This window comes from Salvia splendens, chromosome 4 (assembly GCF_004379255.2).
Source record: "Salvia splendens isolate huo1 chromosome 4, SspV2, whole genome shotgun sequence".
In the NCBI taxonomy this organism is placed as follows: Eukaryota; Viridiplantae; Streptophyta; class Magnoliopsida; order Lamiales; family Lamiaceae; genus Salvia; species Salvia splendens.
In genome coordinates, this window is record NC_056035.1 from 9,420,036 (window position 1) to 9,443,317 (window position 23,282).

Below are 23,282 nucleotides of genomic sequence, written 5' to 3' on the forward strand. Positions count from 1 at the left end.
TTGTGGCAACATCGAAAGACATAAAACCACTGGATAGAAAGCAAATCCAAAACATATATCAACAGGATTTCTAATTGCAGATAATATGCTTTTCCAATTTGTTTACAGAGTGTAGTTTCCTATTTTGACAATATTAGTCGCCTACCTAATCGAGATCCAGCTGATTGTCCTGCTCCTTGAGCCTTCTGATCAGAGCTTCCTTCTCCTCTTCTGGCAATGCATTGAAAATGAAGACTGATTTATCTCCTATATCGTCCTGCAGGACAAGTGAATATTCACTCAAATGCAGGAATTCCTTATGCAGCTCTAATATTAGAAATGGTGACATGAGCAGCAAACAAAGTGATGCTACCTTGATAGGCTGAGTGAACTTTCTTCCCGCGAAAACCACAAAGAGTGCCATCCACACGCCCAACAGAGTGAGCTTTGTTCCTTCATCCATCAAACCAGTCTGTACACCAAATGTTAAATAGTGTGAGAAACATCAGCGTGATATTAAAGAATAAGGATCAAGTGTAATCTATACCAGATGCCCAAGTAGAACAGATGGAATGATAAATGTCAAAATACCAGCTTCCAACTTGCCATAGCAAAGGCCTGTTTGCAAATACATAGTACAAATTAAATTAATTGCAATTAAACGAAAAACTCGTAATGAACTTGAAATGAGCTTCACTTGATTCACCACTACTGAGTCACTGACACTCCAGTTTACAAGTACAGCTTCATGTTACATAGCCAAACGACTCATAATTTGCTACAATTTCATTTGAATTTGTAACTAAATCGCAATAAAATCGAAAACCACACCTTCCTTGAAGACGAGACCAGTCAGAGCCGCAAACAGGGGACCAACGAACCACACAGCCGTAGGATTCTCAACGACGTACTCCACCAAACTCTTCCCCGCCGGCTGAGCTACGGCGGCGTATGCTGCTAACGAACCAAGGGCACCGACCGCCCACAGCGCCTGGAGAGTGCGCTTGATCTCCGTAACGTATATGTGAATCAGGTAGAGCGACAGCCCCAATCCACAAGCTCCCACGCCGTAGAACAAATCCAAATTCCTCCCGATCAACTCAGACAACCCCGAATCAGTGTTGTGCAGGAACGCCGCCGACGACGCAGCCACAAACGAGGAAGCAGCCGCGACCAGCCCCGATCTGTAGAGAACCACTTCCTGGACATCGGAAGATTCGACTTTCCAGGGGCCGTAGACACCTGGATAGACGGCGGTTGATTCCGGCTGTTCTCCGACGGCTTGGCATTTGACGGAGAGTGGGGAGCGGGAGATGCGGCGGGTATTGATCGGGGATTGAGTCGGGCGGTGGAGCAGAGAGTGAGGTGAGGGTTTTGGATAGAGATGAAGAATGAGGTTGGTTGAAGTCATGGTTTTGGGGAATATAGTTAACCGCTAATTTTGGCTTCGTAGTTAGGAATGCTTTTCTCTTTTTTTTTTTCTTTTAAATAAATATTTTATTTTATGTGATAATGGTTTCTGATCGTGTGATGATATTTTATATTCATTTTACTAAATTTGGTTGCTGCTTTTAAAGCCCAGAATGAAATATGAAAACCCAAATGCGAATTATGTTATCCAATGATAAAATTTAAATAAATGGGCCCATCGTAGCCCATTATAAAAAGAAAGCCTTGAACTTTAGTCCTCGTCTTATTTGAAGACAAGAAAAAGTCCTTCATATAGGAGGTAAGTTCCATTATACTAATACAGAAAACATACTGCTCACGCATACGTGTAAAATAATTTTAAACATTCTTTGTACTGTAGGGATCATACTCGTCCGAATTCACTAATTACCGAGACCTCTTTAGTCTTGTACAAGATAGCTCAGCCAAACTATCACCCACGCGACTGATTTACACAAGTAAAACCTAGCTATTACAACAAATATAGCTAACTATCTCGGACCACGCACTCCTTGACCAGATGCGTCTCTGGAGCACCGAGAACCTGCACACTCAAATCCCTCGTTAGTAAAGCAGGAAAGATCCTCTCGGATCTGGTACAGTAATACTAAAGAAATAGTGCAGAAGTAACAAAGAAACACAATAGATCGAGAACCAAGATCCAAGGGAGCAACGTTGGATCCAACCGTGAATCTCTTCACACAGCACGGATTCCAACCCCAATCCACTCCACTACACCAGATCTAGCCACTCTCCAAACACAACTCACCAAAACCGCTCAAACCAGAAACCCTAATTTCTCCAGAACCCAAGCAACCGAACCAGTTGCTTCCTCCTACACACACACACGTTTAATCACTCAAATAACCGTGATAAACCATCGTGAATCAACCGGAGACTCATTGGAGAAGAAGAAAGAAGCAAGGGAATCACAACAGACGCGAGAGAAAAGTGAGAGAAGAGAGAGAGAGTGTTGAATGAATGAGGCGGCGAGAAGTGGAGCGGGGGTATATCAGAAGCCGATTGGGCTAGGGCAAGCACAGGCCCAATACACATTACTCGGGCCAATTAATTCCCAGGCCTAAATAATAGTCCACCATACAAATAGCCCAATATAACCAACATACTCCACCTTGGACATTATTCTGGGAAACCTATTGCACTATTAGCTAAGGTTTAAATCATCATAGCCTACAAGACAACTCCCATAGCACCAAAGAACAAAGTTCACTAGCTTAGGGAAACCACCAGGTTTACCTATCAGACTCCAGAGGGGCTGACACCCATTAGTCTAGAGGACTTAGTGCCTCCAGCCACCAAACACCCTTACCAAGTAGATATGGTGACTGAGGACTTTTTACCCCCGGGATATGCACCTATCCTAGGTCAAAATGCAGATATTTGATGCAGAAAAGAAGTTTTTCAAGTGGTAAGCATTTAGTTCCCATGTCAGCTGGGTTTTTATCAGTGTGCACTTTTAAAAGAGAAACTTCACCATTTTCTACAATATCTCTGATGTAATGAAACCTTACATCAATGTGCTTAGTTCTATCATGGAAAATAAGATTTTTACACAACTGAATTGCAGATTGAGAATCAGAGAACACAACAGGAGGAGTTTTCACAAAATTGAGTTCAGAAAGCACTCCCTTGAACCACACAGCCTCTTTCATTGCCTCAGTAATGGCAATATACTTTGATTCAGTAGTGGACAGAGCCACTATGTGCTGCAACTGTGACTTCTAACTTATGCATGATCTGCACACAGTAAAGATATATGAAGTGGTGGACTTCCTCTTATCTCTGTCATTAGCATAATTAGAGTCAACATAACTAGTTAATTTCACACCTTCATCACATTTAGAATAGCACAGACCATACTTAATTAGCAGTATTTTTAAGATATCTGAGCAACCATTTTAAAGCTTCCCAATGGACAGGACCATGATTAGACATGTATCTACTCAAGCAAGACACAACATAGGCAATATCAGGCCTAGTGCTAACCATTAAGTACATCACATATCCAATTGCATTAGCATAGGGAACTTTCTTCGTAGCATTGATATCCTGTTTAGATTGAGGGCACAAGTCCTTACTCAACATAAAATGAGCAGCTAAGGGCACAGAAGCAGGCTTAGCATCATACATGTAACTTTTTCAGAATTTTGTGCACATAGGGTTCTTGATGCAAAACAAGTACACATTTTTTTCTATTTCTAAAAATATTAATTCATAATATTTTCTGAGCATCCCCTAAGTCTTTCATATCAAAATTCTCACTTAAGGCACTTTGCACCAGCAGTTATAGTTTTCAAACAGGGACCCATAATCAGCATGTCATCCACATAACAAAAGGAAGACAAACACAGAATCAAGGTTCTTCACATGCAAGCATGCATCAAAAGTACTTCTAACAAAGCCAAGTGTATGCATGCAGGTATTAAATTTGATATTCCATTGTCTAGGGGACTGTTTCAAATCATACAAGGCCTTTTTAAGCAAACACACATGATTAGGAAACTTAGGATCAACAAAGCCTTCAGGCTGTTTCATATAAATTGGTTTATTCAAATCATCATGCAAGAAAGCAGTTTTGACATCCATTTGTTTCAATTCCCAATCAAAATGAGCACACAAAATAAGCATTAATCTCACAGTAGTAAATTTAACAACAGGAGCAAAGATTTCAGTATAATCTACCCCCTCTTATTGAGTAAAGCCCTTGGCCACTAATCTGGCCTTGTATCTCAAACCTTCCACCTCACTTTTTAGCTTATAGAGCCACCTGCAATCTACCACACAAGCACCAAGAGGCAGGGGGTACAAGAATCCAAGTAAGGTTTATTTTCAGAGAATTCATTTTCTCCAACATGGCTTTATGCCATTCATTCCAGAATTTAGATTTAACTACCTGCTTATAAGATTGAGGCTCATCCCCATCAGATTCATACACATTAAAAGCAAAATTGATCAAAGCAACCAACCCCACATAACCATCATATCTGGCAGGTTTCTGGACATTAAGTCTTCTAGGCCTATCCTTAGATAGCACATAATCATTCAAGTTGGGAGCCTCAATAGCATTTTGAATCTCTGATGGACTATTTAACACATTCTGGGCAGGCACAGTAGGAGGAATTCTCATAGGACTATTAGGCATATCAGTAGCATTATCAACATTATCAGGCAAAGGCACATTAATAACCTCATTATCTTGCAGGTTCCCCTCATGGGGTGTCTCATTAGGTGTATAGACAGGCGTAAACTTCCAAAATGGCTGCTCCACCTCACTTGGAACATCCACTGGATGCTCCACATTAGTGGGCTCGTTTGTGGACTCCACCTCAATAAGAGGGTCACTGTCCACACTATCTGGAGCAGGGTTATCAGCCATCCTCAAGCATGGGAATTCAGTTTCATTAAACACAACATCCCTGCTAATGATAACTCTAAACCCAGGCTCATCTCTCAACCAGATTCTATACCCTTTCACACCCTCAGGATATCCTAAAAACACACCCTTTCTAGATCTAGGTTCAAGTTTGTCAGTTTTAGTATGCACAAAAGTAGAACAACCAAACACCCTCAGATGAGAAAGGTTAAAGGATTTTCCAGTAAACACATATTCAGGGCACTGCCCTAACAGAGGCACAGAAGGAGATCTATTTATCAGATAAGTAAGAGTCATCAAAGTTTCACCCCAGAATTTTTTAGGCAAACCAGATTTTGCTAGCATGCATCTTACTTTATCAAGTAAAGTCTTATTCATTCTTTCAGCAACCCCATTTTGCTGTGGGGTATAAGGCACAATTTTATGTCTTTTGATTCCACACTTAGCACACATATCATCCATTTGTTTATTGCAAAATTCCAAACCATTATCGGTTCTAATTGCCTTAATTTTCTTTCCAGTCCGAGTTTCAATCAAAACTTTCCAAGTGCCAAATTTTTCAAACACATCATTTTTATGTTTCATAAGAAAACACCAAACCTTTCTTGAAAAATCATCAATGATTGAAAGAAAATACACAGAACCAGAGTGAGAGGATACAGAGGCAGGGCCCCACATATCCATATGCAAATATTCAAGAATATTTTGACTGACATTTGTAGGCACAAGGGTAGGAAAAGTAACCCTATGTTGTTTACCTAACACACAAGTGTCACAGAAAGACAAATTACCATGAACATCAGATTCAGACAAGATAGCATGCTTTTTCAGAATATTCAGTCCTTTTTCACTCATGTGACCTAGTCTATTATGCCTCAACATCAATTTATCAGATTTCACAACATTGGCACAAGCTTTTTCACAGGTTAGAGGCACTGCAGAACAGACATATAAACAAGATTTTCTTATAGCCTTAAACAAACACATTGAACCCTTACATATTTTCATGCAACCTTCCCCCCATTTTCCACAGATGCCAAAATTTTCTAAGGCAGTACATGACATCAAATTGTAACACAGGGTTGGTACATATCTCACATCCTTCAAGTTCAACACATAGCCATTCTCAAACTTCAAACATACAGTGCCAATACCAAGAATATCACACTTCTTGTCATCAGCCACTGACACATAAGTGTTAGTTACATGCTTAATATCAGTGAACACTTCCTTGACTGGACTAACATGATAAGTACAACCAGAATCACACAGCCAATCATTTGATGTGAAAGGACACATAGGGGAAACATTTATGTACATCAAATCATGCAATATAAACACATATTCATTGTCAGCTTCAAACTTTGCCATATTAGCAATATTTTCAATTTGAGAGTTATTATTAGGAGGTCTATTCTTTTTAGGCTTAGTACAATCCCTTTTAAAATGCCCAACTTCTCCACAATTATAACATTTTTTAACAAATCTGGGTTCCTTACTACTGGACCTAGATCTAAACTTTTTCTTGAAATTAGAGTTGGTATTAAGCCCACCAATCAATTCATTCCCCCTGCAGTTTTATCAGAGGCCCTTTCCCTTAGTTCCAGTTCTTTAGATTTTAAGAGCATCCACATCCGTGCTCTTGCCAACGAGCACGGATGTGGGCCCGGTCCCACTTTTACTCCCCGCTCTTAGGCAAGAGCACAACACCCACATTCGTGCTCTTCCGCAAGGACAAGCTCAAAGGTCCCACCATTCTATTATTCAATTTAAATAAAAACATTTCCACATAATTAAAATGCATTAAAAATACCCGGAATAATATTACAAATTACAAAAAAATTAAAAATTACATAATTAAAATCCTAAAAATTAAAAATTACATAATTAAACACCTAAAAAATAAAAATTACTCCCGTGGATGACTATTCATCCGGCTCTACCCCAATGTTCTTTGGAGACCCCGTATCATCGCCACATGCGATCGAAGTTGCTCGGGGGTCATAGTTGACCTATCGGCCAAATTGAGTTGGGCCAAAATCCCCCACAACGAGTTGGTGGGGGGGTTGAGGTGGCACATAGGGAGCGGGGGCGAATGAAGTCGCAGCGCGACGGCGGTTGGCCGCCGCGTTCTTCCTTCCTTGCGGCCGGCGCTGGGAACTGCTCGGGCCGGCGTCGGGGCTACCCAAGTTAGCTCCGGCAAGTTGGCTAGCCACATCCTCAGAGCCGGCGTCGAAGAGGATACCGACCTCGACCGTTTGGAGGAGGAGCTAGAGGAGGATGATACGCCTCCCTTATACTTCGGATGCGCCCGCGTCTCCTGCCAAATGTTGAGGTACTTGAACGGCTTGTAGTTCATGGATTGGTAGGTCTCCAAGGCGGAACTGATGATGCCAAGCTCGCTCCGGCTGCTCCCCGCCGACCGCTCTTCCTGGAGGTAATACCCCTTGAACTTTTGGATTTCTTCTTTGGCTCTGTATATGTCATTGCGCACCATACTCTCGTTGCGCTTGATTGTTCCAGCCGGCCGGTTTTGATTGTACCGGTGACAGATGCGCCACCAATAATGGTCACCGGATTGGTTCGTGCCAACCTTCGGATCTTCGGTGATTGACAAGTACGCTTTGAATAATTGCTCCATCTCCCCAAGAGTGTACGGGGTGCGGACACCATGAGTAGGAAGAGGAGTAGTTTGAGAGGGGCCGCTCCCTCCCGCTCTAGGTACGGGTTGTTCGGGTGTCCACCCGTATTGCCCTTCGGGGGCATCTTGGTCGTCGATCGGGTAAGGCCGGTAGCCACCCGGAACTTGCGAACCTTGGGTTTGAGGAGGGGCCAAATATTCCGTTTTCGGACTAGGAAATGGTTGTGAACCGAACCAATCGGGGTTCCAACCGTGGGAGCCGAATGGGTGATCGCCGGAGCCGAACATTTTTTTTGTTGTGAGTGAAAGAAAGATTGAGAATTGTAAGAATAGAAATGAGAGAATTTAGATGAGAATTGTGTAGTGTGGTGTGAATTTTTGGTGTGGAAGTGGGGATATTTATAGATGAAAATGTGTAATTTTGGGGAAAATTTTGAAAAATAAATTAAAAGTGGGTAGAAAACGGATATAATTTTTTGGGAAGTAGGAATTTTTTTTATTTTTAATCAGATTTTTTAAATAAAACCCTATTTTTTTAAAAAAAATCAGATTGCCAACGGCATTGCCGGTTGGCCGATGGACGACTGACACGTGGGCTGCTCGCTGGCACGGACGTTCTCGATGCATCGAGCAGCGCCGTGCCAGCGGCAAGAGCGCAGCGGCGAACAGCGGGTGCCGCGCCGCTGGCACGGACTGACGGACGGCTGCCCTCAACCGCTGTGGATACTCTAAGGAACTAATAATCAAGTCCAGAGGAGCAGTATCCCTACCATATTTAATGGCAGCTTTCACATCACTATAAGAATCAGGTATGACATTCATCAAAGCAATACTAGTATATTCACCAATAGTTTTATCAGCTGATCTCTTAATATCTTGCACAAGCTTCTGAAATCTATCCACTTTGTCATCAATATCTTTAGACAAATCAAGCTTAAATTTGAACAATTTTTCAAGCAAATACATCATTGATGACATAGAAGTTTCAGTAAACAAAGTATCAAGGTGTTTCCACATTTCAGAAGCAGATTCAATATGATTAATCTTCCTAATCACAGAGTCAGACAAATTGAGAATAATAGTTGTTTTAGCCAACTCATTCATTTCATCCAGTTTATCTTGTGGAGTATCATTAGGCACATAACCATCAACAGTTTTAAAAACCTTTTGTTGAATAAGAATACATTTCAACTTCTGTTTCCAAATCACAAAATCATTTTTGCCATTAAAAGGAACCAAGCTTACAGATTGAGCCATTTTTGAAAACAATTTTTTTTCAAGAACACAGAAAGCAAGATAAGAACACACAACCTTGCAATTAGCCAAGCACAGAGACAGGCACACCAAGACAGAACACAAGTTCACACGGTTTTCACACAAGTCAGACCTCAAATCCCTGACTGTCACGAGCAAGGCTGGCTAAGGCTATCCCAGTTCGCAATCACTCACTTCTGAAGGGTGCAGGGGGTCACTTAGGCAGCACAAAATGCTTGGTGGTCAAGTGATAAGAGATCAAAGATCAAAGAGCACAAAGAAACCACAGAAGCAAAGAACACAGAGTGAAAAAACAGAGAAAACCCTAAGTCTTGCCAAGACTGTCTACCAGCAACAAAATCCTAATCCTATATGTGGCTCTAAAACAAAAGAGAAAAAACCAGAGAGTATCATCCAATTTACCAGAGCAAACCACCCACTCGAAGGAGGGTTCCACTTGCCCACCTCCTTAATGCGACTCGGCGTGCTGGACTAGCCTCCCTCGTGGCTCTGATACCACTGTAGGGATCAGACTCTTTCAGATTCACTAATTACCGAGGCCTCTTTGGTCTTGTACAAGATAGCTTAGTCAAACTATCACCCACACGACTGATTTACACAAGTAAAACCTAGTTGTTACAACAAATATAGCTAACTATCTCGGACCACGCACTCCTTGACCAGATGCGTCTCTGGAGCACCGAGAACCTGCACACTCAAAACCCTCGTTAGTAAAGTAGGAAAGATCCTCTCGGATCTGGTACAGTAATACTAAAGAAATGGTGCAGAAGTAACAAAGAAACATAATAGATCGAGAATGTGGCTCAGCCACCCGCCAATAGTGCAGATCTATTCTCCAGAACCAAGATCCAAGTGAGCAATGTTAGATCCAACCGTGAATCTCTTCACACACCACGGATTTCAACCCCAATCCACTCCACTACACCGGATGTATCCACTCTCCGAACACAACTCACCAAAATCGCTCAAACCAGAAACCCTAATTTCTCCGAAACCCAAGCAACCGAACCAGTTGATTCCTTCTACACACACACGCGTTTAATCACTCAAATAACAATGATAAACAATCGTGAATCACCCGGAGACTCATCGGAGAAGAAGAAAGAAGCAAGGGAATCACAACAGACGCGAGAGAGAAGTGAGAGAAAAGAGAGAGTGTTGAATGAATGAGGTGGCGAGCAGTGGAGCGGGGGTATATCAGAAGTCAATTGAGCTAGGGCAAGCACAAGCCCAATACACATTACTCGGCCAATTAATTCCCAGGCCCAAATAATAGTCCACCATACAAACAGCCCAATATAACCAACATGTACAAACCAATTTGCCAGTCTTATAAAAGAGACGCATCTTACAAGAAATACGTAAATTTTGTTTTATAGAATAGTTCGTAAACTGAAAGAAAAATACTACTCCCACCAGTCGAATAATAACTACAACTACTAGTTTCTTTTGTCATCGAATAATAACTAGTAGTTTTTTTTGTTATTTTGGTCTATTGAATGTCATTTCACTTAACAATAATCTATAAGTAAATATCCCATTCTACTAATACATTTCATTCAAACTTTATCATAAAATTAATGTAAAAAATGGAACACACATTCTGATACGTTCAACTTTGCTTGCTTGTTGTGTAATAGTCTCGCCTATGTATGGCATGCATTTATGTGTAGTGCAAAGAGAGAGAATAGTTTCGAAAAGCCCCCTTCCCCCCGCCGCCCCGCCGAGCTATAGTGGAGCGAGAGGCCGCCCTGAGCCGGACGCCATTTCCGGGGCGGAACGCCCATCGGTGAGTTTAGTGCGAGGAAGTGCTGGTCCCGAACCCCCGGGGCGATAGGCGCGCCGGCCTATAGTGGGGCGGCTGTCGGTGCGCCGGCCGCCCCCTTGAATTTTTAATTTTTATTTTTAATTTTCGACATTTTTTGAGAGAGGAGGGAAGAAGGAAGAAGGAAGTGTCCGCCTATAGTGGCGGAAACCTTTTTTTTGGGCGCGGAAAAAAAAATTGGGGTTGTAGACAAATAAGGGGGCGGGGCTATTGGGGACGTCCGCCTTATAGTGGATATTCAGTGATGGTGGTGGTGCCAAAAGTAGAGAGTGGTGTCAAATCAGCTATGGTTCATCTCCCTCTTATCAACCTCCTCACATGCAAAATCCTAAGCCAAAATTTATGATTTATCATTCCCAATCATTACTTTTGCAAACATAAAAGCAAAACACTAACACAATTTCTTTGTCACTAATATTTTCCAGGACAAATTATCATTGGTGATTCCTGGACTTTGATGTTCGTAGTTTAATCCTTTTGTTTTTTTTTCCATTTTATTAGACTTAAATGCCACCAAATAGTAGATCTTAAAAGAATCATGAGCATATATTGTACCGTTGCATATGAATTTCAAGAAAATGCATAAACCCCCTAATTACTGTTGATTTAACTTCGACCAAAAGAAAACTTATTATTCCAAATAATGAGTATGAACTGAAACAGTATGTACAAGAACACATAGGTTGGCACCGATAAATTACTGACATGTCAACATAGACAAGAACTAGTCCATTGTAGGCTGGCTTTTCTCGTTTCACACTTGAGATGTTCTATAATTTCTTTACATAGATTCTTTAGTGTAACGCACACTCGTGTAATAATTTAGATGCAAACTAATGAATTATTATCGTTAGAAATGACAAGTCGAAACTCATGGATTCCTAAATGCTGAAGGAAGCACACCAAGTGTGAAAAGGTTTACATACATGATACATCTCTCTCTCTAAGGCAAGAAATCAATATTGGGAATGGGTGTGTCGTAGCTATCACTAAAAAAACTTACTTTAGGAACGCAAAACTAGAGACACAATTATTTGCGTTGCAAATTTGTGAAAAATACAATTTAGGACGCCAAGAAAATGACATTTTCATTGGCATCTTTTAATTTTAATTAGGACACTAATAATAAAAATATTTTTTTAAATATTAATGGTATATTTACAAATGAAGTTAGTATTCTTAACTATATTAAAAATGTCCCTAGCTAATTTTTTTGTTATGTATGTGTGAGCACAAATGAATGAATGACGTGCCCAAATGTAACTTATTAGGCTTTCTATATGATCTTTATTCTTTATTTTTTTATTTTTTGGTAAGGCCCACTAAACACATTCTTTAACATGCGTAATCTTCACGAGGAGAGCCTTTCCCTCTTTGTCTCTTCCTTTGTATTCATCCGCACATAATTTCCAATTGACTAGGTGGAATTCAGTCATTCACCCTTACCTTACACATCTAATTGTAGTACTCCATATAATTACATTGACAACTAAATGCAATTTTGATAATAGTATATATATAAATCATATTACATTGATATGTACGGATATAAGAAGACTACTTGTATTTTATAGAACTCAAATATCACATCCGTATCCAAGTTTCCTCGCCTCAGATTTTCTTTTTTCCAGAAAAGTTTCTTTTATTTTAATTTGTAGCTTTAATCTTTCCAGGTCATGAGCTAAGCTTAGCACGCTTCTTGAATTTTCATTACTCCATACAAGACTAACTTTTCTTGACATGGTAACAATCTTTTCAATTAGAACTTTCCAAGCATCACTTTAGTTATTCATTAATAAAAATCTCTATATGTTAAAAGTAGAAGGAATTCTACTTTTGGTCATAGTGGTCCTCGGCCTAATTCACTTTCAATAACACATAATTGGATTTGACATATAGTATTGGAATCTTGAATTTAAGATACCCGACAACGAAGTTTGACCAATAATAAATGTGACTAAACATTTAATTCTTGGAAATTAAATGATATAGCGTCGATCTACGTTCCGCGTAGATGACCGTAGTATATTCACTTTTTCAAATCCGATTCCTGGCGAGTGAGAAAAAGTGGAATAAAGTTGGTCACATTGTAGCTTTTAATAAAGCTATGAGATTAAAGCTTAGAGAGTAATTAACTAGTATTAATTATCTCACATTGGTGATGAGACACATATTTTAATGTGTATTTATTAAGTGACTTTACTACACTTAATAATTATAGTGGATTAAGATGGGTTGAAGAAGCCCACACGCGTGCACACACGCGCCGAGCCGAGCCATGCCCGCGCCCGCGCCCTTGGACTTGGACTTGGACTTGGACTTGGACTTGGTCTTGTCCCTGGACTCAAACTTAATGTTTTGGACCAACGCTTAGTCAGCGAGACTAGTGGCATGACACATCGTCAACTATGATGCAGTCAAAGTCTACGTGAGTCTACGAGGCTGCCACGTAACGAAGTCCACATGTGACGGATGAACTAGGCATGCATAGCGTCTAGATTCAACGTCGACCACTCCAGCTTTCAAACTCGTAACGGCTGGCCGTTACAGCCACGCCATGATGAGCCATGATGACAGCCATCAAGGCTGAGTTGACCCCTGCAGTGGACTAGGCCTATAAATAGACTAGTCATTTCTTGCATCAACACAGAACATACACACAAGCATCATGCTCTCTCTGCAAAGTCTTTCTTCTCGAAGCTCTGCCCTCTTCTCTTCCAGTTCGCCGAAGCTCTGCTGATAGCGGTGCTGCTTCACCAGAGACGTTGCCGTTTTATCTTTAGGGATGGCACGCCAAACCGAGAGCATTACCGGGGCGTATCTCGTCTTGCGGAAAGAGGACTTTCCTCAACTCGGCTAAGTTTAATTTCCATTTTACAGTTTTGTATTTTTCAGTTTCTGTTCTTCCTTCTTGGGTTGTATTACGCCCGGTTTTTGTTTATTTCTTATAATTTTAGTCATTCCACCAACATATAGTACTATGAATACTACTCCTCTTAGCTATATCAATGTCAGCATGTCATGTGTTCGATCTATTGCATTAAATTAGAAATCATGTTTCATTACATTGGTATAATATCACACGTACAATGAATCGAAGATATCCGGTCACATATATATGTATATATTTCACCAATAATATAATTCATGATAATATGAACCGAATTGCATAAAGAGGATAGATATGGGGAGGGACCAATATGAATTATTCTATATATGATTGAACTCCACTAGTAAACAAGAGAATGATTCCATGCAAGTTGGAATATTAGCAAATGAATAATTTTTGAATTAAACTCACGCATGGTTCAATAATAGTACTCTGTAGGCCCCTTTTCACTTTCATGAAACTCGGCTTCTCATTATTCTAAGATTTTGTTCCTTGGGCTTTTTGCATGCTATATCTAAGTAGTAGTACTTGGAAACCCTTAGCCGTCCAATACCAAAATCTTCAACAAAGTAAAGAGATTAGTAATATATATAAATATAGTAAAATATGATGTCGACCAAACCTTTTGTATTATCAGCCGCTTGCTTCTACTTGAAGACACTATTATTATTCCATCTTTTTTTTTGTAACATTATACTACTGTTATATAGTAATTATATTGGAATTTGTCAAAATTGAAGAGTCGTAATCTCTTCTAGAATTAATGTGGCATGATACTAAAATTTTATCAAACTATTGGTTTGTAATAATTAATATACAAAAGTCACCATCATCACATAGAACTGGAACAAAATCACCTTCTTAAAAGCTCGAAGGGAGTAATATTTCGAAAACACTGCGCCAGTATTATTTTCTGCGTTTTGCCATGTATCATATTAAGACCAGTCTTAAATCGAATTTTAAAACATACTAAAAGTCAGCAAACAGTATTTTTGGCTCTCTACGAACTCCAACTGTTGGATTAACAAGACTAATTAGTTTAATTTGGAGTAGTATATTTGTGGGAGGGGAGGATTTACTTTTATTTTAATATGTGTCTGACAAAGTAGTATTTGATAATCAAGCATTGCAGCAAGCGGAATCAAGATTACGACATGTTTTGGCAGGTCAACAACACATAATATATGAAGGGAATATGTTGGAATTATACTTATACATATACATAACATATACAGATGTTATGTAACGGATGTAATTTTAGCCACACATTTAATCACATGAATGTGCGTGTCTGTCAATTATGAATTGTATGAATGTGTGTGTTTGTCAATTATGTGTGTGTTGTAATGTGAAAGTATTACAAATATGACATATGCATGCAATCCATATATCTTGTCACCAAAATAAACCAAATACACCATGAAATAGAACTATACAGTACATGCTAATGCATATAGACATTAAATTAGTATAATCCCACGCTAACAACTAGCAACTCTTGAAATTTAACAAATTAGTCACCTGTTGCACCATTTTTTGGTACAAGGTCATATGGCACACACCAACACATACTCTAATCCTTATGGCCCCTTCGATTGCAATGTTTAGTTGTGATAAAAAACCTTGTCTAATTTGATCTCTTATTCAATTGTATTTTTTCCTTCAAAAGTTTTGTACGTGACAATGTATCTTGTCATAACTCCACAATGTTAAGATTATATTGCATCCACAATTAATCATCTCACTTCCACCCATACACCCATATGACTAATTGTATCATACAAATCTCATTTTTGCTTATCACATATTATATCTCAATATTATATTATCTAATCGGAAGATAAATATTCTCCAAAACAAACTAAAAAGGTAAAATCTCCAATGAAATAGAAAGAAACAAGCATATATATTATTATCTCATTGGAGGATAAATGTTTTACAAAACGAACAGAAAAAGGCAAAATCTCCAATGGAAAAAAAAAGAAAAAAGAAACAAGCATACATATTAATTGATGTAATGATGATATGCAATACAAGCAATATGTCATCACAATCGATTAACATCTAAAGCTTTTTATTCTGATCATCCCAAAATCCAAGAGTAGTACTATTGGAAATTTCTCATCATCAATAAAAACACATTTTGATGATCAATGATAGCTAATTAATCATCCATTTGGGTTGCTAGGATCATAGTACTTGCCATAGTTGTAAAAATCCGAACCATAAAACCCGCCATACTGACCCCCAAAACTCGACTGAAAATCCGGCGGCGGCGGAGGCGGCATCAAGCTTTCCGGCGCCGGCATGGAGGCTGAATAATCATAACCTAACTGCAGGTTGTTGCTGTTGTTGTTGTAGAGAGTCGAGGTGGCGTAAGGGAATTCAGCGTCGCTGCTGGAGAGTAGCTGGGCATACTGCTGAAGGCCAGGGAAGGTGTTGTGCAGCAAGGGATCGGCGGGGGAGGATCCTCCGGCGGCGGAGGCGCTGCTGAGGTAGCGTAGCTCGGTCTTGCCTTGGACGCGCTCGGGGAAATTGAGCTTGGCCTTGGCGCCCTTGAACTTGAGCGCAGCGTCATCGTATGCTAGTGCAGCATCCTCAGCTGTGTCGAATGTTCCGAGCCACACACGCGCTGCCTTCTTTGGATCGCGTATCTCTGCCGCCCATTTCCCCCATGGCCTTTGCCTCACTCCTCTATAGTGCTTCTTCACACTCCCTTCAAATAGTTCAATCCATGTTTTAAATGATTTAATTGAAAAGAAAACTTGTCTCTATCTAACTATCGAATGTTTGATTAGGCCAAAATGAAGTGCACTTGACCAAATCAGAATGAATGAAATGAAAATGTTGGAGTTTGGTAAAGGACTTATACAAATTGGGATAGAAGAATCGAAAACGACTAGCATTACTAGGCATGCCAAACATGAAAAAATTGTTGGTAGGTGGAGAGGGTTTCCACATCTCTGAACTCAATTCCCCACATTTCAAAGTAATAATTCAAGAGACGTGACTGATTAAATCTGGCAGTGTGGAACCCTTGTTTGATGTGAGAGAGAATTCTAGAGCCATTCAGAGAGTGAGATACTACTTTACGGAAAGTAACATACTATAATACAATGAACTTGGCCAAATCACAAAATTAAATCTGACACAATTCTTATTCAACTCTGAATTAAGTTGACAGCTACCCTTCAAAATCCTTTTATATAATTAAACCACAAATTCAATATCAACTCCACAAGCAACATGGAGTAACTGCTAGTGTTAATCAAGGTTAATTTACTCATTCACAAAATTACTCCATAAATTAATCTCTTTAAGAAAAGGTACATACATATAAATGATCAGTGAATTTACCTTGATCTTGATCTTGATGAGTAGTCTCCGGCGGCGGGGCGGCGGCGGGTTGGGAAGCGTCTTCCCCCAAAATCCTAGTAAGGCCTGAAATCACGGCGTTCTGCGCCGACGCTTCCATTGGAAGAGGCCTCTTTCCATGCCTTGGATCCACCTTGCTTGATTCTTGTTTCCTAGTAGTAGTAGTGATTTTTTTAAATAAAAATCTAGTACTAATAATTTTCCATAAATATATCAATTCTTTTTTCTATGTATATTTCTTGTATGCATATGTTGCTGTCAAGAATAAGTTAGACTTAAGGGAAGGGAAGCATGATTTTTATTAGCAAATGGGCTTCCCTTTTTATACTAGTAAAAAATAGTGGTATTTATTATGGGGCATGAATGACTTTAAGGAAAAACAGAAAAAGAAAAAAGAAAGAAAAATCCTGAAAAGGAAAAAGAAGAGATTTGAGGATGCAGGAAGATATAGCTTTGGGAGACAAAAGTATTTTGGAGATTAGTGTGTAGGAAGAAGACACAAGAGATATACACAAACACAAGAGGTTGGGGTGGATCTCATCTAATGAGGAAAATGAAGGGATAGAGTTTTAAGGTGGGAACATTTCAGATCTGATATATACCTAAGATTGGCCATTTGTCTTCATTTCAAGATGCATGTGTAACATTTCTATTTGGTGCCTTCTATTTCTTGTATCTATTCTATCATTTCTATCTCTTCGTATATTTAACCTATATTTATCTTTAATTATATGTTTGTGTGTGTGTGTGTGGTTAGTTCACTTCTAACTTGTAAGGACTAATTTTCGTGTAATTTTGCTATATTTGTGCTTTTATAATAATTAAGGTGGAACATATAAGAAAATAAAGCTAGAGAAGAATGATGATATATTTGGGTTTAAATGAAGACAAACACGCGATTCTGAGATATTTTTACTATTTGATTAAAAAGACCCATTATGACAGATTAATTCATCAAATTATTGAGATGAATTCGTAATATAATATTGTGATACTATAATATGCATACAGCATATAATAGTTCTGAAACATTATTTGATCCGCCACCGTCGGTGCTTTCTTTTTTAGGCTCATGTTTATAATTATTAATTAAGTTCCACATATATTGCTTTAGATGGGAAAAATAATGAATCAGATTATTTGTGTCATTTCCTATATATAACGACATCAAAAATATTAAGTACTAGTCGTATTTTCTTATAATTAATGCCTTGGATCTAAATTTCATACTGCTTGTCCACAAAATAATGATAGGATATTCACTATTTCAAGAATTATTTACTACAGTAGTATTTTTAATTTAAGTGAATCATATACTTAACTAAATCAATATATTCACATTATATCATAAAATTAATAGTATTATATAAAGTGGTATCATCATTTCACTAACTATTTTCGACCTTTTTCTGTGTCAAACTCAAACAATTTCTTAAAATTCATGACGGATTAAAATATGTCTTTAAATCATAAATGGGGATAGTAGTAAAATACAAAGGTGATATTGTGACACACTTGAGTGCAATGTAGAAATGGCAATAATTAAAGTGAAATCGGCAAATATTGAACGTGGATTTCACTATTTTTTTTCTTCACTCTTATCTACAAGGTCAAACAATTTCAAAAGTCTGTGATTCGAACAAATCTTTAAATTATGGACGGCTGTAGTATTAAAGTACAACGGTGATAATGTGACACGCTTGAGTGCAATGTAAAATGGCAATATATAGAGCGAAATTGGTAAATTGAAATTGATATTTTTCATTATTTCAAGACTAAAAGAAGGTAATCTTGTGTAAAATTAAATCATTAAATGTAATATTTTACAATATAGTAGACGTGTATATACAATAAAGGATTTTTTCATTTAAATCATAAAATTTAGTTAATTTTGGTCGATTCCATAATTTTTAAAATAAAAAATATTAATTATAATGTTTTAATTTTTTTATCAATTGTTTCATCCATACACAAAATATTAGTATCATTTGATAATATTCAAGGTATTTCACTAAAAGATATTTTTATTTTATTTTCCTTTATGTTCTTATTTCTTTTCTTATTCTATCGAAACAATATTGTTTTACCGAAAGACGTCAATGTCAATTTATATAAGAATGAGATCAATGGGAAAAAATTACTAACTTTGTATAATCCAACTTTAAAAGTGGTGACATTAACCTAAATTTGGCTAATATCTCTACAATAAATTACACTAATAATATGGATATAATGAACTTCTATGAGATATGGCCATATAAGTCTAGGAGTGGATTGGTTCGGTATACCTTATCAAACCCATCATGCCATATACCTTACTGAATTTCGGTATACGAAAAAAAATCATACATTAATCTTACCAAAATTTTCGGTATATCGCATTTTCAGTATGGAGATAATCAATATCGATACCGTACCGCATTTTCGGTATATCATACCGATTTCGATATGCCTTACCGGACTGACAACATTACCGGTACGGCATAGATAAATCCAATTGTTTCGAAAATAATTTTAAATAAAAAAACATTATAATCCATGTATATTTCAGAAAAGTTAGAGAGCATCTAAACTAATAAAACTCTAATATTATTATGAAAACAACTCAAATCTATTTTTTTTTAACAGATCGATTCCACTATCTCAAATTTTCCTAATTCAATTATTTTTATTTTTTAGATTACAAGATCAGCCTGTACGTACGTGTACGTCAACTATAATTCATTTGATAAAGATTTGAGATCTTTAAATTTAAATATTTATTTTTTATAAAAATATGAATTACTATCATATAATACGCCATCTATTTTGACATATGTATTGGTAGAGGTGTGATTCGTTGATAACTTTCTTAAGTTGTTCATTTTGCTAACTCATCAACGCAATGTATTAAAAATGTCAACACGGTCATAATGAATTATCAACAAAATTTAGTTGATATGTTTATGGAAAATTTAGTAAAAATGTTAAGTAACCGGTGACCGCTTGTAACAACAAATGTCAAGTATACGAACTTAGTAAAAAATCCAAACAAAGTCTTAATAAATTGCATTAATTTAGTCAGCGTGTGTGTAGTTGAGAAGAAACTTCCAAACATAGTTAATTAATTAAATGCTTCTTCAATTATAAAGTTTGAAGTCAAACACTTATAAAGAGGTCAATGTATGAAAATGCTCATCGATATTCAACATTCTTGTTCAATGTATACTCGGATCCGAATTATATTTAAAAATTTGCTGCTGTATATAGCATTAATATATAATTATATATATAGCATTAATACACTATAATGGTGCATTATTCAACTGAAAATCTGCATTATTAAATGACATGTGGCATCAATCTAACCGTCGAATGACAAAATCGTGGGGCTGAAATTAAAAAGAACAATAGAACAAAAGATACAAAAAGAAAATGAACATCCCTATATATATATATAGTCCAGTTACATTCCATCCTTGATTTTTCGCTTAGAGCATTAGCAATGGGGCGCCCTAAGGCGCGCCCTATGCCGCGCCACGTCAGCAGTTTTATCCTCCTACCTCCCCACCTGCAGTGGAGCGACCTAAGGTGCGCCCTATGGCACGCCACATTATCATTTTATTGTTTTGTTTAATTAATTTAACTGTTTTCAAATAACAAGTAACGAGTAAATAAAAAACGGTCTAACTAACAAACGGCGAAGTTTTTATAAAAAAAAAGTTACATCATTGAACTAATAAAAAAAACTAAGTCGGACCAATTCCCAACTTCCGACGCAGCTCATCGAGTAACGCCCGGAGATATTCGACTTCGTCGGGGTCGGTACACTTCTTGAGGGCCCTGTGCGTCTGCAACATCGTCCTTGCCATCGACGCTGTCGCTAACGTCTCAAACGCGGTGGCCGTCTGGGTCGGGAGCTCTACCGGGACCGGAGCTTGGGTTGCAGCGGTCGACGATGAGGTCGCGGTCGCCTTCCCCTTGGCCTTCGCAGCCTTGACGCCGGAAGGACACCGGTGTGCCGGAACTCCCTTCATCCACGTACGTCTGGTTGAGGTCAACCGGGTGACTGCCGCTGCCGCTGCTCGTGTAGTCACCAACTTCGGTGACCTTCGTCCTCTTCGGCGCACCAGTGTGCAGAATTCCACCTTGGAACTTCTGTTTCTCCCTCAAGAGCGCCCAGATGGCCTCGTGCTTGAAATCGCCGAACATCGACCAGTACGACAACATCGCTTTAGTGCGCACGTCGCTCGCGCTCTCGCCGCTCACCTGTGACCGCGTGAACTTCTCGAACCCCGCCGCGTACAAGTTCACTTGCTTCTTGACTTGATCCCAGTGCTTGCGGAGTTGCTCACGCTTGCGCTTGTACGCGGTCGGCGGCTTGACCGAATTGTAGAGGTCCGCGATGCGTTCCCAGTACGCGATCTGTCGCTGGTTGTTCGCGAATATCGGATCTTCCGATATATCTACCCAACACCGGGCCAAAGTGAGAGTTTCGTCGTCGTTGTAGTTCGTACGGTCGGGGGCATACTCATCGCAATCACCGGGAGACGGCAACTTCTGCGCCTGCTGCCGGTTCCGCTTCTTTCTGGCTGGGGCGGAAGCGGTCGCGGCGGGGTCGGGATCGGCCGCTGCGGTTGGGCGGTGCGGAGACGGCTCCATGTCAGACAACCCATACGATTCCGTACTGAAATCGGGATCGTAATGGGTGTTGGTGTCGAACGAACGATAATCGCCGGGTTCTGTACCCGGCCAATGCGCCCCTGCGCTAAACGTAGGACTATTGGGGCTTGAATCCATTTCGTAGTAATTATGTAAATGTAAGTTTCGAAAATGAAATCGCGTGAAATGAAATGTTACAAATGAACGGTATTTATAAAAAAACGAAACCGCGTGCCATCATCCGCGGTCAATCGTCCGCGACCTCCACAATGGGGCGGACGATGGCCATCGTCCGCGACAGCCACAATGGGCGGACGATGACCATCGTCCGCGCTATCCTCCGCGACCGAAGTATAGGGCGCGACTATCATCCGCGCCCTATGGCGCGCACCCGCAATGGGTGCGGACGATGGATGGCGCGGACGATGCGCGCCATCGGGCGTGCCATCGTCCGCCCATTGCGGATGCTCTTAGTTGAGTCAAGTATGACTGTTGAGTTGAGTCTTGATTATGTGTCTTTAACCAGACCGGAGATGGTTGGATTATCGACTTATTATAGAACTCGTTTTTTTTCATAACAATTGAGCACACTAAATTGAATGTACTACATTCATAGTGAAATTAATTTTACTAAAAAAATCACTGTTTGTGGGATTTGACCCTAGCAAATAGGTGCATTCGCAATTGATATTCGTGATCAAAGTCCCCGTTTATTACAATGATCAAAGTTTTTATTTGAAAATAAACGATAATATAGCATATGTTTACCCCTTCCTGAAAAGTAGTTTTTTGTATGTAAAAAACAATGAACTACAATGAATTATGTTGATATGATTACGCATACCATTAAGATTATGGAGTACAAGATAATATAGTACTCCCTTATTACTTATCATGGCTCTACTTATAATTGTTTCACTAGGATAATACAAGACGATTAAGATTACAAAATAATTACTACTTATTACTTATATTGTTTATAACTATGAATGTCAATGATTTCAGTTGGTCCGATTTTGGAATTTCAAACTAGCCCAATTTAGAAATTTTGAATCCGATTACGGATTAATTAAGTTGTTAGGTTTTTTTATAACTAGTGTTACTCACCCGTGCTATGCACGGACCAAATGATTTTCAAAAAATAAAAAATATATTTAAAACGAATTAAATCAAAATAAAGAATATATAGAAAAAATGTTAAAACTATTGCAAATCAAGAATAGAAACTATTTAAATGTTGTATTCATAAGATTATAAAGATTTAAAATACATTCTTCTACACCTATCACTGTAATGAAAGGACACGAGGAAAAGAAATAGAAATAGAATAGGATATACAAATTCGATAAGCAAAACATAGAATTCAAACATCTTCTCCTCAACAAAATCGTTACAAACATCTCTCTGACACCAGTAATTCATACATTTTGAAAGACTTCTTTGTAAACAACATTAAAAGTAGAATCACTTCTACAATCATTCTCATCCTCACAAACTAAAATCTTCAAACATTTGCGACTTGTGACTCTAGATATAGCGAACAAACCAGTAATTCATAAAAATGGAAATTATTAACATATATCTAAAACAAAGTAGCAAACAAAAACTTTCAAATTTTATGTTAATATGCATTTTAACAATATAGGTATGCTAATATTTTTTAACAAAAAAAAATTATTATGGTTGTATACTCAAAATAGTTATGGAAGTAGTATACTTGCAATACACAAAATTAGAAATTTCAATTCAAAGAATGATAAAAAATACCTCCACATTGATTTAATGTAGATGAAATAAAATTACTCAATTACTC

General features: G+C 38.5%; 3 protein-coding genes across 3 annotated transcripts in view; 1 reads left to right on the forward strand and 2 right to left on the reverse strand.

The window, feature by feature from the left end:
- Positions 1 to 23,282, forward strand: part of LOC121798419 (DEAD-box ATP-dependent RNA helicase 21-like) — a 794,448-nt gene that overhangs the window by 87,555 nt on the left and 683,611 nt on the right. The gene's annotated exons all lie outside the window — the stretch shown is intronic.
- LOC121798445 lies at positions 18 to 1,442 on the reverse strand. The gene is made up of 4 exons (XM_042197456.1): positions 811 to 1,442; positions 527 to 597; positions 353 to 451; positions 18 to 256 (listed from the first exon to the last, which is right to left on the reverse strand). The coding sequence occupies exons 1-4, from the start codon at positions 1,388 to 1,390 to the stop codon at positions 146 to 148; spliced, it is 861 nt and encodes a 286-aa protein (XP_042053390.1). The 5' UTR covers positions 1,391 to 1,442; the 3' UTR covers positions 18 to 145.
- On the reverse strand, positions 15,341 to 17,449 carry LOC121798463 (ethylene-responsive transcription factor ERF113-like). The gene is made up of 2 exons (XM_042197483.1): positions 16,811 to 17,449; positions 15,341 to 16,169 (listed from the first exon to the last, which is right to left on the reverse strand). The coding sequence occupies exons 1-2, from the start codon at positions 16,926 to 16,928 to the stop codon at positions 15,622 to 15,624; spliced, it is 666 nt and encodes a 221-aa protein (XP_042053417.1). The 5' UTR covers positions 16,929 to 17,449; the 3' UTR covers positions 15,341 to 15,621.

Excerpts from the sequence above, each read along its gene's own strand:
- LOC121798463 (XM_042197483.1), bottom strand. The coding sequence starts at position 16,928 with ATGGAAGCGTCGGCGCAGAACGCCGTGATTTCAGGCCTTACTAGGATT. Across the intron at positions 16,170-16,810 it reads TCATCAAGATCAAGATCAAG|GGAGTGTGAAGAAGCACTAT; the intron begins GTAAATTCACTG and ends AACTATTTGAAG.
- LOC121798445 (XM_042197456.1), bottom strand. The coding sequence starts at position 1,390 with ATGACTTCAACCAACCTCATTCTTCATCTCTATCCAAAACCCTCACCT. Across the intron at positions 598-810 it reads TGGTCTCGTCTTCAAGGAAG|GCCTTTGCTATGGCAAGTTG; the intron begins GTGTGGTTTTCG and ends ATTTGCAAACAG. Across the intron at positions 257-352 it reads AGTTCACTCAGCCTATCAAG|GACGATATAGGAGATAAATC; the intron begins GTAGCATCACTT and ends CTTGTCCTGCAG.